The sequence below is a fragment of the Mauremys mutica genome, chromosome 3, assembly GCF_020497125.1.
Source record: "Mauremys mutica isolate MM-2020 ecotype Southern chromosome 3, ASM2049712v1, whole genome shotgun sequence".
Lineage (NCBI taxonomy): Eukaryota > Metazoa > Chordata > Testudines > Geoemydidae > Mauremys > Mauremys mutica.
The window spans coordinates 146,302,964-146,320,342 of record NC_059074.1 but is presented as its reverse complement, the minus strand read 5'-3'; the positions used below and the strand labels follow the sequence as shown (position 1 = coordinate 146,320,342).

Genomic DNA, 17,379 nt, shown 5'->3' with positions numbered 1-17,379 from the left:
GCGTGTTTCCTTTTCAGTACTCCTGACGTTCTCCAGTCTGCCTAGGAAAGCCAGGCTTCTGTTAAGGCCCACTCCTGCCACTAATAAAATCTAAGAAGTTTTGCCACTAAACTCAGTAAGCAAGATCAGACCCTCCCTTCACACACAACACTGTTGTGTGGACTGATCTGTTTGGTAAAATAGAAGTCGTTCTGTCTTTTAACTGACTTGGTATTTTTTCCTAGTATGTTATACTGTATATAATTTGTTCCAGATTGCCAAAATAAACTTGTCACATTTGATGTCAGAACATGAGTGGGTGGCTGCAGGCATCTGTCAATAATTAACTCAATCAACAGAAAACAAGAAGCTGAAGTGTAATAATAATGCTAAGCACTTATACAGTGATTTATATTCTTAAAATTTCACTGTCAATAAATCCTGTAAAATACTGTAATCCTTCCTTTACATATAGGAAAAGCGAAGCAGAGAGGTTAAATGATTTGCCTAAAGCAGGGATCGGCAACCTTTGGCACGCGGCCTGTCAGGGAAATCCACTGGTGGGCCGGGACAATTTGTTTACCTGCAGCGTCCGCAGGTTCGGCTGATTGCAACTCCCACTGGCTGCGGTTCACCGTTCCAGGCCAATGCAGGCTGCGGGAAGTGATGTGGGCCAAGGGATGTGCTGGCCGCCGCTTCCCACAGCCCCTATTGGGAACTGCCAGTGGGAGCTGCGATCGTCTGAACCTTCGGACGCTGCAGGTAAAGAAACCGTCCTGGCCCGCCAGCGGATTTTCCTGATGGGCTACGTGCCAAAAGTAAGAACATAAGAAAGGCCGTACCGGGTCAGACCAAAGGTCCATCTAGCCCAGTATCTGTCTACCGACAGTGGCCAATGCCAGGTGCCCCAGAGGGAGTGAACCTAACAGGCAATGATCAAGTGATCTCTCTCCTGCCATCCATCTCCATCCTCTGACGAACAGAGGCTAGGGACACCATTCTTACCCATCCTGGCTAATAGCCATTTATGGACTTAGCCACCATGAATTTATCCAGTCCCCTTTTAAACATTGTTATAGTCCTAGCCTTCACAACCTCCTCAGGTAAGGAGTTCCACAAGTTGACTGTGCGCTGCGTGAAGAAGAACTTCCTTTTATTTGTTTTAAACCTGCTGCCTATTAATTTCATTTGGTGACCCCTAGTTCTTGTATTATGGGAATAAGTAAATAACTTTTCCTTATCCACTTTCTCAACATCACTCATGATTTTATATACCTCTATCATGTCCCCCCTTAGTCTTCTCTTTTCCAAACTGAAGAGTCCTAGCCTCTTTAATCTTTCCTCATATGGGACCCTCTCTAAACCCCTAATCATTTTAGTTGCTCTTTTCTGAACCTTTTCTAGTGCTAGAATATCTTTTTTGAGGTGAGGAGACCACATCTGTACACAGTATTCGAGATGTGGGCGTACCATGGATTTATATAAGGGCAATAATATATTCTCAGTCTTATTCTCTATACCCTTTTTAATGATTCCTAACATCCTGTTTGCTTTTTTGACCGCCTCTGCACACTGCGTGGACATCTTTAGAGAACTATCCACGATAACTCCAAGATCTTTTTCCTGACTCGTTGTAGCTAAATTAGCCCCCATCATGTTGTATGTATAGTTGGGGTTATTTTTTCCAATGTGCATTACTTTACATTTATCCACATTAAATTTCATTTGCCATTTTGTTGCCCAATCACTTAGTTTTGTGAGATCTTTTTGAAGTTCTTCACAATCTGCTTTGGTCTTAACTATCTTGAGTAGTTTAGTATCATCTGCAAACTTTGCCACCTCACTGTTTACCCCTTTCTCCAGATCATTTATGAATAAATTGAATAGGATTGGTCCTAGGACTGACCCTTGGAGAACACCACTAGTTACCCCTCTCCATTCTGAGAATTTACCATTAATTCCTACCCTTTGTTCCCTGTCCTTTAACCAGTTCTCAATCCATGAAGGGACCTTTCCTTTTATCCCATGACAGCTTAATTTACGTAAGAGCCTTTGGTGAGGGACCTTGTCAAAGGCTTTCTGGAAATCTAAGTACACTATGTCCACCGGATCCCCCTTGTCCACATGTTTGTTGACCCCTTCAAAGAACTCTAATAGATTAGTAAGACACGATTTCCCTTTACAGAAACCATGTTGACTATTGCTCAAGAGTTTATGTTTTTCTATGTGTCTGACAATTTTATTCTTTACTATTGTTTCAACTAATTTGCCCGGTACCGACGTTAGACTTACCGGTCTGTAATTGCCAGGATCACTCCTAGAGCCCTTTTTAAATATTGGCGTTACATTAGCTAACTTCCAGTCATTGGGTACCGAAGCCGATTTAAAGGACAGGTTACAAACCTTAGTTAATAGTTCCGCAACTTCACATTTGAGTTCTTTCAGAACTCTTGGGTGAATGCCATCTGGTCCCGGTGACTTGTTAATGTTGAGTTTATCAATTAATTCCAAAACCTCCTCTAGTGACACTTCAATCTGTGACAGTTCCTCAGATTTGTCACCTACAAAAGCCAGCTCAGGTTTGGGAATCTCCCTAACATCCTCAGCCGTGAAGACTGAAGCAAAGAATCCATTTAGTTTCTCCGCAATGACTTTATCATCTTTAAGCGCTCCTTTTGAATTTTGATCATCAAGGGGCCCCACTGGTTGTTTAGCAGGCTTCCTGCTTCTGATGTACTTAAAAAACATTTGGTTATTACCTTTGGAGTTTTTGGCTAGCCGTTCTTCAATCTCCTCTTTGGCTTTTCTTATTACACTCTTGCACTTAAGTTGGCAGTGTTTGTGCTCCTTTCTATTTGCCTCACTAGGATTTGACTCCCACTTTTTAAAGGAAGTCTTTTTATCTCTCACTGCTTCTTTTACATGGTTGTTAAGCCACGGTGGCTCTTTTTTAGTTCTTTTACTGTTTCTCTTAATTTGGGGTATACATTGAAGTTGGGCCTCTATTATAGTGTCTTTAAAAAGGGCCCACGCAACTTGCAGGGATTTCACTTTAGTCACTGTACCTTTTAACTTTTGTCTAACTAACCCCCTCATTTTTGTATAGTTCCCCCTTTTGAAATTAAAGGCCACAGTGTTGGGCAGTTGAGATGTTCTTCCCACCACAGGGATGTTGAATGCTATTGTATTATGGTCACTATTTCCAAGCGGTCCTGCTATAGTTACCTCTTGGACCAGCTCCTGTGTTCCACTCAGGATTAAATCTAGAGTCGCCTCTCCCCTTGTGGGTTCCCGTACCAGCTGCTCCATGAAGCAGTCATTTAAAGTATCGAGAAATTTTATCTCTGCATTTCGTCCTGAAGTGAAATGTTCCCAGTCAATATAGGGATAATTGAAATCCCCCACTATTATTGGGTTCTTAATTTTGATAGCCTCTCTAATTTCCCTTAGCATTTCATCATCACTATTACTGTCCTGGTCAGGTGGTCGATAATAGATCCCTAATGTTATATTTTTACTAGAGCATGAAATTTCTATCCATAGAGACTCTATGGAACCTGTGGATTCGCTTAAGATTTTTACTTCATTTGAATCTACACTTTCTTTAACATATAGTGCCACTCCTCCCCCCGCACGGCCTGTTCTGTCCTTCCGATATATTTTGTACCCCTGAATGATTGTGTCCCATTGATTGCTCTCAGTCCACCAGGTTTCTGTGATGCCTATTATATATATATCCTCCTTTATCACAAGGCACTCTAGTTCACCCATCTTATTATTTAGACTTCTGGCATTTGTGTACAAGCACTTTAAAAACTTGTCCTTGTTTATTAGCCTGCCTTTTTCTGATGTGCCAGATTCTTTTTTATGTGACTGTTTATCATCTGATCCGGCCCTTACATTATACTTCTCATTCCTCTGCTCCTGACTATAACCTGGAGATTCTCTATCATCAGACTCTCCCCTAAGAGAAGTCTGTGTCCGATCCACACGCTCCTCTGCAGCAGTTGCTGAGAAAAGTTGCTGATCCCTGGATTAAATTCATACAACATGTTAGTAGTAAAACTGGGATTAGATCTCAAGACTTACTGAGTCACTCCTTTGTACTATCCACTAAAAGGCAATGCCACCCGACAGCCAGATTCTGCCACCTTTAGTCATGTTGCTTTCCTCAAATTAGTCTCATTGAAATGCATGGGACTATTTGAGGAGTGAGGTACCACTTAGCATGAATATGGGTGGCAGAATAAATGTCATGCTTCTGATCAAAAGGGAAATCTGGCCATAAATGTCATGTTTTTGATCCAAAGGAAGTATATAGAGTGATTCACTTTGTCAAACGCAATGACTAAAAGACAGAATGAAGCCTAAATTTAGATAGGATAAAAACCAACAAAGGGTATAAGGATTGCTATGGGATTTATACGTCACCACCACTATCAAAATATAAGAAAATAAGATGGACATATAAACAAAAGTTTGTTCGGATCTCCATAGCATGAGTCAACAACTTGCTTCACAAGCACTTTGCCACTGAACAAAGAACTCCTTCTTACAGAAATATAGATTTGTTCATTTTAACAACTACACATAGGATTTTTTTTGAACACTCAGCCCAGCAAACTCAAACTAGGAATTTGGCAGGCAACTTAGGTCCTTTCTAGTCAATTTACACTGGCTCAGCATTACTTACATTACACTGACTTTTTTTTTAATCCGCTACTTTCTTAACGTTGTTAAAGAACTAGACTAATCAACGTTACTTTAATAGACACTGTACTGATTTGTTCATCTCATCTCTGCTGGTCAGGAAGCTTTAGAAGTTGATTTTTAATTATTTTCTCTGCTCTTTCTTTTCTTCTGAAGAACAAGTCACTAGTCTAAGACCTAAGATCATTCTTAGTACCTTGAAAGAATAGTACTTTGTTCAAAAAGCTCTTCAAACACTGAGTCCTCAAACTAAAGACAAGAACCAAGTGAAAAAATGGCTATATTGGAGTTACTGCTGAGCAGACATGTATAACACTAAACTTTTGAAGGGGGTAGTATTTAAACAAAAAACAAAACACAAAAAACTTTGGAAGTGCACTGTGAAGTTTAAAATTTAAGACAAAAAATTGGAACATACAGAAAAATCAATTCAGATCACCCAAGCAACTTAATCTCTGCCCATTTCACTTCTCTTAGAACCGCCAGAAACTTAGACACCCGTATCTGCCAGGAACATACAAGTTCATTTCATCAGTAACTTTTGGAATTAAGAACACATTTTACTAGACTCTAATTCTTAATCTTCCAAAGATTGCACCATACAGAATGATTTAAACCACCTGGACTTGTGTTTACATCACTCATGCCAGGGACTCCTGCCTCCTTTCAAGAGTCATACTCAGTCTAAAGAATAGACATACAGTCCTTTACTATTTACTGAATTAAAACAGAACACACAAACGGCAATAATTTCCCAGTATTCCCAAGAGGTACTGGAGTCAGCATTTAAACAAGTGTCATTAGTCATTAAGTCAGCATATCTAGAGAGTATCAGAGGGGTAGCCGTGTTAGTCTGGATCTGTAAAAGTAGCAAAGAGTCCTGTGGCACCTTATAGACTAACAGACGTATTAGAGCATGAGCTTTCGTGGGTGAATACCGATGCATGCGATGAAGTGGGTATAGTGACCCTTAACTAAGCAGAAATGAGCATCCCTCTATAGTGTAATGTGATTCATGGGCATTATCTGATCTATAAATGTCTTCTATTTAGGAGGTGGGCTGGGGGATAAAGTCATAGATACTTATTCTTTGAGATATTTCTAAACCAATCTCACCTTTGCTTTGGATGACAAGCCACGCAGGTTGAGTCGAGCTGAAGAAAGTATCTGCAAAGCTTCCTGGTGATTAGATTTGTTTTTACTGCACTTTATTGCCACTAAAAATCAAAGCAAAGGGGGGGGGACATTTAACACCATAATGATAGCCTGTAAGTATAAATCCAACAGTTAATCAGAACACTGAAGAGCTGTCATAAAACATTTTGAACATAATATCCCACAAACAGAAAACTTGATTAAAAGTGGTAAGTTTGCTTAAGGAGAAAACAAAACCGTAAACAAGTACATGTCCAGTTAAGATATATTTTATGATTCCTTCACCTTCACAAGTCATACTCACTACTTGTATTGACAGACCCTACCACTCTATAAAAAAAAAGGTCCCCTATACCGCCAACACATACACTACGTATACACCACATTCCTTAAGATTTCACTATTAAGCAAAACCTTAACCCTGATCTCATATTTCTCTACGAGAAAACACACCACACCACACACTTCACTGGTGCACAGATGTCTAGATGGGTGTGCTGATTTTTTGGGCACATTCAGAGAATTCTGAGGGATTACTGAGGCATGATTTTACTTTGCAGAAGCTGTGTTGGTTAGTTCCCATCATACCAAGATCATCCAGGTGCTATATAATTCTATTTCTATTTTTTAAATTTGTAATTACCAATACTGTTGTAAGGCTTATTGGTCTATAATTCTCACTATCACCCCATGTACTCTTTTAAAAATAGATGCATTTACTATACTCCAGGACAGAAGCTAATATTAATAAGATTGCACATTTTTGTTAACAGCTCAACCACCTCATTCTTAAGTTCCTTCAGAATTCTTGGATGTATGCTATGATCCGTAATTGGCAACTGATACTCCTTAATTTTTCAATATATTCCAGCACCTCTTCTTTTGACACCCCAGTACCTCATCTTTACAAGAGCAGGCTACTTCCCTGTAACTAGAGGTTCTTCAAGATATGTGGTCCCTATCTGTATTCTACTGAGGCTTATATGCATATGCCATATATCTGGAGCTGGAGATTTTGAAAGTAGTAGTGTCTGCTGGTCTGCACATGTGCCCTTGCTCTGCCTCATGACTACATCCAAGGCGATGAAGGGCAGGGTGAAACAACCACACTCTCAGTTCCTTCTCCACTGTGAACCAAGAAATCCACAGCAGAGGGGAAGGAGAGCGGGATTGGAATACGGATAGGGACCACACATCTTGAATAACCTCCAGTTACAGGTAAGTAACTTCATCATCTTCTTTGAGTGATAGTCCCTATTGTATTCCACTGAGAGCGATTAACAAGTGGTACATAGTGAGAAGGAAGATGATGGAACGACCAACAGCCATGCTGAACAGGGCATCCATCGCAGTCTTGCACCAAGGTGTACTGGGAAGAGAAGGTATACAGAGAGAGAGAGAGAGAGAGAGAGAGAGAGAGAGAGAGAGAGAGTGAGTGAGTCCCAATATCAGATAGCTGAGTGTAAAGCATCCTGAAATCCACTGAGAAATCCTTTGAGCAGAGATTGCTTGCCCCTTAATCCTTTCTGCTATAGCGATAAAGAGTCTAGGGGACTTCCTGAATGATCTCGTCCTCTGCAAGTAGAAGGCCAGGGCCCCACAGACGTTGAGTGAATGAAGGCTCTGTTCCTCCACTGAGGTGTGTGCCTTCAGAAAGAAAGCAAGTAAGTGTGTGGGTTGGTTGAGATGAAAATGGGATACAACCTTTGGCAGAAACTGGGGACGCAAGTGCAGGGAAACTTTATCCTTATGGAATGTGGTAAATGGGGGCTTGTAGAGGGGTGATGGCCCGCTCCCGCCTGGAAGGGGTTGAAAGCAGCCCTGGAGAGGGCTGTGGCTGGGGACAGCTGATTGGGGAAGTGGCTGCAGCTGGGCGACGCCCCAATCAGGCCAAAGCTGGCCTGTATAAAAAGGATGTGAGACAGAGACCCAAGAGGAGTCTCTCTCCAGGCTGAGAGAGAGCAGAGCCTGGCTGCCTGCAGAAAGGGTACTGGGAGTGAGGCAGGGCTGGGGAAAGGCCAGAGGAGCAGGGGACCTCCAGGCTGGCAACTCCCCAGGCTGCAGGGCCTGGTCCAAGGCCCACAGAGGTACTGGGTGGCAGAGGAAGGCAGCAGGTCTGAACCCCCTTGCCTATGATGAGTGGCTTTTACACTGCAGTCTGCCCCAGGGAGCGGGGGCTAGATGGTGCCTCGCAGTAGCCCATGACTGAGGCAAGGTGGGGATAAAGGGTTGGGGGTTCCCCTGGTGGGGAGACCCTGAGACTGTGGGGGTATTGACAGGGGGCAGCACCCCAAAGACAAGGGGCACCAGGTCCTGGGAGGGACACAGGGGCCAGCGGCAGCGGGACACCGGCCTGCATAAGGTGCTCCGAAGGCTGGAAAAGAGCTAATTCCCTGAGAGACCAGCAGAAGGCGCCACAGGGGTGAGTTCAACACGGTTACAGGGCTCCACTATCATTGCCTTCAGTTCGCCTACTCTTCTTGCAGAAGTAATAGCTACTAGGAAGGTGACCTTCATGGAGAGGAGAGACAGGGAGCAGGAGGCTAGTGGTTCAACGGGTAATTTCATCGGTGTTGTGAGGACAAAGTTGAGATCCCATTGGGGAGCAGTGCGTTGAATGGAAGGATAAGTTTGTAGGAGGCTCTTCCGAAACTTTGTAGTCAAGGGGTGCATAAAGACAGAGTGCCTTTCTAAATGCGGGTGGAAAGCACTAATTTCTCTTATGTGCATCTTGACAGAGTTGAGAGTGAGTCCTGACTCCTGCAGGGACAGGAGGTAGTCCAAGAGAAGAGGAATGGCCATGGCTTCAGGGGCAAGACTCTTCTGCTGGGCCCAGGAGGTGAAATGTTTCCACTTGGCCCGAAAGGACTGCCTCGTGGATTCTTTACTGCTACTTGAGAGGACATCCTGTTCTGCATTCTAACGAAGATTCCCATCCAAAAACCAAGCTCTCAGGTGAAGGGTGTGCAGATTGGGATGTCTGATCCTGCCGTTGTGTTGCGTGAGCAGTTCCAGAAAAGCTGGCAGCAGAAGCAGGGGACATGTAGACATGCAGAGAAGAAGAGAAAACCAGAATTGGTGAGGCCAGAACATGGCGATCAGGATGACCGTAGCTCCCCCACATCTGATCTTGTATAGGCTACACGGCAGCAATGGTAGGGGAGGAAAGGCATTACTGGTCTGATCTGACCAGACCAGTGGATAACGAGGGCATTGTCTTGGGAAAGGGTGCCGAGCCCTCCCCAGAAGCAGTACTGGATGTATTTGCTGTTGGTGCTGGACGCAAAGAGGCTTCTGGTCAGAGACCTCCAGCAGTCGAAAATGGTGGCAATCACAGAGTCGTGTAACTCCCATTCATGGTCGGCCACAAATTTTCTGCTGAGAGTGTCCGCAATCATGTTCTGAGTCCCCAGAAGACAGGCCACTGACAACAGGATCTTGTGGGTAATGCATCAGTCCCAGAGATGAACTGCTTCCACACAAAGCGCTGGTAACCTTGTGCCCCCTTTTTTGTTTATGTAGTAAATGGTGGTATTGTTGTCTGACATGATAAGAATGACATGACAGGAGTGAATGGATGGGAGAAATGCATGACATGTGTCCTTACCATGTGAAAAGCGGTTTAAGGTCCTTGTGTCATGAGTTTGCCCATGTGGGCACTGCATCCATGGAGCAATGCATCTGTGATGATTGTCATGCTTGGAGAAGATGGAAAAAGGGTATCCTGGTGAAAACCTGAACCGGGTCCATCCACCATTGAAGGGAACAGAGAACCTCGGGTGAAACTGTTAGGAAGCGGTCCATGGAATGGCGTGTGGGATAATAGGCTCTCTTGAGCAACAGCTGTAGGCATCAGAAGCGGAGATGAGTGAAGGCAGTGACGTACATGCATGCTGCCATGTGGCCAAGAAGGGAAAGGCAAGTTCTGGCTGGAACAGAAGTACTGGTGGCCACTGTGGTAATCAGTGCTCGCAGGGCCTGAAATCTATCCTCTGGTATGCAGCCATGTGCAAAGACCACATCAATATGCGCCCTGAAGTACTATACGGACTGCGTGGGATATGCTCACCCTAGGGAGAAAAGGAGTAGGAGCAGCAAAGAGGTTGAGGCTTGAGCCTCTTGTCTGGATCACACTGTAGCAGCCAGTTATTGAGATAAGGGAATATAAGAGCCCCTTGACACCGGTGAAGACCCGTAGAACAGTAGTGAGTCCGAATGGTATAACTCTGTATTGGAAGTGTCGTGGGCCTACTTTAAATCTCAACAACTGTCTGTGGGTAGGATGGATATCTAAATGGAAATAAGCGTCTTGCATACCAAGATCCATAAACCACATATCTCTTTCTACTGAGAGTATAATGGCTGCAAGGGTTGCCATATGAAACTTTCATTTACGTATGAAGTGGCTGAGACGACAGAGATCTAAGATTCGTTTCCATCCTCCCTTCTTCTTGGGCACCAGGAAATAAGTGGAATGGAACCCTGCACCTTGAAATGCCATAGGAACAGGCTCTATCGATCCCCTTTGCAGTAGGGAGTCTACCTCTAGGGCAAGCATACTGTCATGAGAGTAGTCCTGGGATGAGGTAGCATCATGAACTCGATCAGATAGCCATGTCGAATGACATCCAGGACCCACTTGTCTATTGTTATTGCACTCCGAGCTGGTAAAAAGAGTGCTAGATGTCCCCCAAAGGGGCAGGTTGCACCTATGATAGGATGCAAGGCAGTTGACGGCTCTCTAGATGCACTCAAATATCACTTATGCAAAGACTGAGTGTGTGGTGTTGAAGACTACATGGGCAGACCAAGAGGATGGGACCATTGGTCTTCTGACGCTTACAAGGACGCTTGTAGAGTTGCTGATGAAAGGACTGAGGAGTTCTGAACTGTTGTGCAGGAGGTGGGTGGTAAAATTTATTTTTGAATGCTGCGTTTTGGTTTTTTTTAAACATAATTCTACATTTTTAAGTTCAACTTCCATGATAAAGAGATTGCACTACAGTACTTGTATTAGGTGAATTGAAAAATACTATTTCTTTTGGGTTTTTTTTTTTACAGTACAAATACTTGTAATCAAAAATATAAAGTGAGCACTGTACACTTTGTATTCTGTGTTGTAACTGAAATCAATATATTTGAAAATGTAGAAAACATCAAAAAATATTTAAATAAATGGTATTCTAGTATTAACAGCGCAATTAATGACAATTTATTTTTTAAATTTCTTGACATCCCTAGTTACTAGGTAATCTTATTTCTAAACAGTTATACACATTAATAATTCTTTTCCATTGCTTCAGTTGGGAAGAATGACTGTAAACTATTGAGCTCCTCCAGCTATGGATGCCATGACCTCCAGGTACTTTGCCTTTCTTCTGCGTTGTTACTGGCAGCGTGCAGTCTTCAGAGCTGGGCACCTGGCAGCAGCCACCACTCTCTGGACACCAGCTCTGAAGGCAATGCAGAAGTAAGGGTGGCAATACCACCCCCACCCCCCAACCCTCTTTTGGGTCAGGACCCCCAATTTGAGAAATGCTGGTCTCCCTCGTGAAATCTGTATAGTACAGGATAAAAGCACACAAAAGACCAGATTTCATGGTCCGTGACGTGTTTTTCATGGCTGTGAATTTGGTAGGGCCCTATGTATAACCTTAGTGGATATAACAGGGACCATCACTCAAAAAAGAAAAGAGTAAATATAGTGCAGGCATCTGCCCAACATCCTCAAGTGTTGAAGAATCACATGAAGAAATAATTTAGCTTCCGCACAACGTCCTAATCCTCCTTAACAGATGTTTGTCCTGTGCTATTCTTATTACTCTAATTGCCAAATCTCTTATTACTTTCTTGTTCTCCACTACTGGCTTATCCATTGTGTCAAGGAGTAGTTGGTGAGAAGTGTTCTTTCTTTGTGGCTCAGCCTAATGTTGCATTCTTGGTTTCTTCCAGTGATCTCAACTGCTGTTTGTTGCTGGATGAAGTTGTCTAAGCCCTACTTTACACACGTGCAGAGAAACTATATTAGGAGTTTGCACCAGTGTATACTATACTACACTATACCTCAGTGTAGTTACACTGGTGCTAATTTCCTTCAAGTAGACTGGTCCTTTAAATTTCACCATTAACATCTTTCACTCTTTCAGCCGTGAAGTAAGAAAAGGAAGTATATTATGAAGATTTGCACAATCTACTCTGAGCAGCATCTCATTTTGGCATTGTGGGTGGGTGGGCTTGGCAGAGAACTACCACTTATTTCCTCCCCTCTCCCCTTAATTAAGACCAAGGTCTCTAGAAGAACATCTGAGCCCCAATGAAGGGAAGCCAAGGAGCACAGAGATCATAGGTGGTATATCTATCTGAATCTCACTGAGAGGGAGCCAAGACCAAAGAATCTATCAATCAGAGTCCAGAACTACACAATCTACCGAGAATTGTCCCTCAATTTGTATCTCAAGTCAGCTGAGTTTATTTTGTGGGAGGCTTTGAAGAGTACCACTACAATATTTCTCCCCCAATGTGCTCTCCCTTTTCACGGTTGAGACAGGAATCATTTTCTCTCATATTTTCTCAGGAACTTCCAGGGATCTCTCACAGTGTTTGCTGGCTCACAGGCCTTTTAAATGCTGCCTCATCTTGTATTCAGGAACTCTAGCTCACTGAACCCAGACTAAACTTTTCACATGCAATAACAAGATTATATCCCAAATAATAGGTGCCATATCAGTTCCAATATCTGAGGATAAGTAAGAACATATTTTGTTAGTGAGTTTAAGTACTCTCTCTCTTCTTTATGAATAATATAAAATGTAATGTTTCAGGGCGAACATACCATGGGCAAGCTCTATGGCTCCTTTCACCAATTCTTTAAAAGACGAAATATCTTTCTCCCAATCTGCTGATTGCATTTCACATTTATGTGCCTTGGTGAGATACTGTAGTGACTGCAAAACAATCAATTAATGCAAAATTATAAAAATTTCAGTTTAGCTTTATGCACATATTAAACACTCCTCCCAAAAAACTGAACGTATCTTTAATATGATGGATTTTCTGAGCGTTAGAAGGGTTCCCTTCTCTGCAACCATTAGCGCCAGCTGTAACACAGATGTTTACTGATATTGCCTCTCATGGATGTCAGGCACATGAAATAACATTTGTCTGAAGACCATTTTTATTTTTTAAAAATTTGTCTAGACTGATGGACGTGACCCATGTTTGCCAGGTCAAAATAATTAAAAGCATATCCAAAAGGAAAAACACTTATATTTAATATTTTGAACAGCAGTTCTGAACCTAAGGAACATATAGTTAAATACTACACGGCTTTTTTCCAAAAATATTACCAATATTATTTTTCTCAGACTGAGTTATTTCTTTGATTTGCATTTGCATTTGATTTGATTGCATTTATTCCCAAAACCAAACAGAAGTACAGAAAATGAATGTAAACAGTAATCAAGGAAGAATTTTCATAATCAGGAAACTTATAATGAAAAACAAATGTGATACCAGTTTATTAAACAAATGTATAAAAGAAAGAAGAGTGATTCTGGCAATAACCACTGTTATACAGCATGGCCAGGGGGCAGCAGGAGAGGGTTAGAAGGGAGCCTTATTCCCTGTAAGGGGAAGAAAGTTTGCTATAGATTAACTAGAGCACCTGACGCCAATTAGAGCACCTGAAGCCAATTAGAGCAACTGCAGTCAGTCACATGATAAAAACCCATGCTTCAATCAGACAGTGTGGGAGTAGGAGCAGAAAGGATTGGTGTTGGAGCAGAGGACAGTTTGGAGAAGTGCTGCGGTGGGCTAAGAAGTCCTAGACCCTAGGTAAGGGGCACCTGGCTTGTGCAGAGGGAGGGCAGGAAGCCCCCCCCACAAGCTGAAGGGCAGGAGAGGGAAGTAGCCCAGAGGAAGGAACCGTCAGTTCAAGTGGTTCACCACTATCCTCAGGGCCCCTGGGCTCCGACCTGGAGTAGAGGGCGGGCCTAGGTCCCTCCCTCTTCACTCCCCTCCTCTAGGACACTAGTGGGGCAATTAATATTCCAATTTAGGGGAAAGAAATGGTGCCCTGAACCCCCCCCAAAGAAGAGAAAGTGCGAGACCCATCATAATAGTGCTGGCAATTTGCCACACCACCCTTTCAATACAATTTCTGTCCTTAGTATAATAATGGAACAAATAAAGGGAAAGAAAATATCTAAGTTGTAACAGAACCATAAGCACTGATTACTATGAGTTTATGAAGACCATTTCTTGCCAGACAAATGGGAACATAAATTGGGGAATAGGAATCCAGTGCTGTACTAAAAGAATCTGGTTGTATTCAACATCTTCACTATCTGGAAAAGGGAATTGTGATACATGGGTGTGGGTGTGTGTTGGGGGAAGTAGCTTCCTTTGATGGACACCCAGCTAGTCAGTTAGCTGTAAAATCCCTGTAAAGGGTTAACAAGAAGAGAACAGACAAAGAGGGATTTTACAGCTAACTGGCTGGCTGGGTGTCCATCAAAGGGAACTATGGACACCCAGCTAGCTGTAAAATCCCTCTTGGTCTGTTCTCTGCTTGCTTTACCTGTGAAGGGTTAACAAGCCCACAGGTAAAAGAAAGCCCACAGGCTAGGTGTTCATCAAAGGGAGCTACTCCGCCGCCCTTCATGTATCACAGGAATAAACAGCACATTAATGAAATTTGCAGATGACAGACTGGAAGGAAGCTACGAACACAAATTAGGAAAGATAATACCAAGGGATGTAGAGAGATTAGATACACTGAAAAAAGAAAAAAACAAAATGAGATGCATTTTGTCAATGCAGAGGCTCATACATCTGGTGAAAAATAATCTAAAAAATGCACACATCAGTGAGTGGGAGAAATTTAAAAAGGAGAAAATTAACGATTGCTTACTATTTTTTCCTTCCCATGGGGGCTGGAGTGTTACTAAAACAAAAATTAAACACATTGTGTGAAAAAATTGAAGATGCTAAAGTTCTATCACTTGACTAAACGATGGACTAAGAGGGGCATCTGTACTACCATCTGAAGAGTCTAAATAGAAGGGAGAGGAAACATCTAAAGTCATATAAAATTCCATCATTAGAAGCTTTTAAAAACAAGTTGGACAATCACCTGTCAGGGATGGTCTAGGTTTACTTGGTCCTGCCACAGTGCCAAGGGGCTGGATTTGATGACGTCTCAAGGTCCCTTCCAGCCCTACATTTCTATGATTCTATGGATATTAGAAGCAATGCAGCAAAGATTGGTCATCAGGTGCCAAGGGGACCAAGCCCCACCTGCTGTACTGCCTGCTGCCACTGGGGGCCTCTGATGGAGCTGGAACTTACCAGCCTCTGAAGGACCCAATACATCTGGCTGTCATCAGGGAATTTTGGCCCTGCAGTACCAGTGCAGGTAGTAGATAGAGGAGGCACACAATGGGGAATGCGGGTTTCTGTGGGGTTAGTCCCAGAGAGGCAGCATATAGGGCTGCCTGCAAATGCTTCCTTGCTGCAATCTCATTTTCCAAACCCAACAAATAGGAGTTGAGTACGTGGGTGTCAGGCAGGAAGGGAAGAAGATCTGAGGCTGGAGGGTTGTGCATGTGTGTGTTTTTTCTGAGCCTGGATGAATTTGGAGAGAGAGGGTACTGAGCCATGGAGAGTTTAATTGGAAATGGGAAGGGTTCTTGGCCTTGTGGGCAAGTGTGAGTTGGTGTTGGATTGGAAGGAATTGTGAAGGCTTGAGAAGGTTCTGAAGTGAGAGAGGGATGCACTGGGTTAAGCAGAGGAGAAAACTGAATGAACTGGTGAAGGAGGTTGTGACTAGATTGGTGTGTGTGTGAGAGAGAGTGTACTTGCTGGGTTGAAAGCTAGATCAGAGGGGTGGAGGTTGGGAGTAGGAGAGAATAAATGAGTGACTGAGGGATAAATATTTTCTCCCATATCACCATTTCCTATAAAAGGCGTCCCAGTTTTTCATTCTGAAAGTACAGGACTGGCACCTTTTACTTCCCACTTCCCCATCGACCAAGTTCTTCCCTCAAAATATGCTTCCTTACCAGCGTCTCTATATTTCACTTTGAAACACTGATTAACATGAAGGAGAGTGTGGTGGATTATTACCTGCCACCTCAGCAACTATTTTGGACACCAGCCAGCACCAGAACAGAGAAAATTAGGAAAGGAAAAATTTAGTCTGAATACCAGGAAAATCTTAACAGCAGCCAGATGTATGAGGCTGTGGAGTATTCTCCCAAGGGAACTGCTGGAAGCATCATTGCTTGAGTCTTTTAAACCTCAACTAGAACATTTTCTAGTGTTGTGTTCAAAGGGGACAGCTGTGCATTTGCAGAGAGAGGGACAAAAAGATCTAATAGGCCTTTTCCCATCTTCATAATCTATGATGCTATAAAAACTGCAAACATTATTTTATATTCTAGTCAAGTTCTTTGCTTTTTTCACACTATATGGGTTTTGAAAAACTGCAATAGACAGCTAATTTGATTTAATGCCCAATAGGCACAGGAAAACTTTCTTGGCAGTGAGGAGATGAAATGCTTACTGGTGGCCTTTCAAATTTTGTACAATAAAAGTTTTATAAATTGATACTGTAAATTAATTCAAGTTGTGCCGGTAGAGACTTTAGTTTCTCAGTTCTCTTTCATGCTCCCTCCACACTAAAATACAGCCATGTCAGGGAACTGACAAAAGTGGACCCTAACTTTTACAAATATGGTTCCAATTTGCACTAGACTAGATTTTAACCATGTTTCATAACCAGTCTGGTTATGACACATAGTTAAAGTCCTGTCTCCTCTACACAGTGAAACCACATTTGTAACTGGGTTAGGGGAAGACCATGATGTAACCCGGCTCCCTGACATGACTACATTTATAGTGTAGACAAGCTCTGAGTTACTTTTTGTGTCTGATTAGTATTTAGGGATGCATTACATGACATTGCAACTTCTGTGGTTCTGAATACAAAAAGGGCAAAATCATGTTCCTTGTTCATCTATAAAGGAAAAAAATGTAAAGGAGAGAGGGAGAATCAGACAAATCAAAGTCAGAGGAAAAGCAAGTGAGGGCTAAAGTATGCAAGTCCATAGTGGAGAGTTTGAAGAGAATAGAATGAGGAAGGACAAAGTGACTAGAAGTAAACCACCATGGATGTTTGAACCACAAGCCCAACAATCTGCATCACGTACTTATCACAGAATATTGAGCAATCTTCCTGCCTGACATTTCTGCCCTGGCCAAGGAGTGCCATTAGAAAACACATACTGAATGCTGACATTTTATGTTTTCAGGTTCAGTGAAGATCTGATAACCCAGAGCTATTTTGGGAGTATGAGTATGTGAATTTTGGAAACTTAATACCAAACTGCAAAGCACCATCCAGCATGAATAACAAAGTAAGCGCTCCAGTTGTGTAGCAGTTATTTTGGAAATGCAATCACTCTAGCCTCAATTTGTGATCTGAGAGGCTGAGGGAAAGGGGACGACATGAGGATTAGAGGCTAATATTCTATT

At 42.6% G+C, this 17,379-nt stretch overlaps 1 protein-coding gene across 1 annotated transcript in view; it reads right to left on the bottom strand.

Moving 5' to 3' along the window:
• TTC27 (tetratricopeptide repeat domain 27) overlaps positions 1–17,379 on the bottom strand; it is a 202,724-nt gene that overhangs the window by 824 nt on the left and 184,521 nt on the right. The window contains exons 18-19 of the mRNA XM_045011797.1: positions 12,677–12,788; positions 5,806–5,906 (exon numbers count right to left, since the gene is read on the bottom strand). Coding sequence (XP_044867732.1) covers positions 5,806–5,906; positions 12,677–12,788 — 213 coding nt within the window. The remainder of the gene's footprint in view (positions 1–5,805; positions 5,907–12,676; positions 12,789–17,379) is intronic.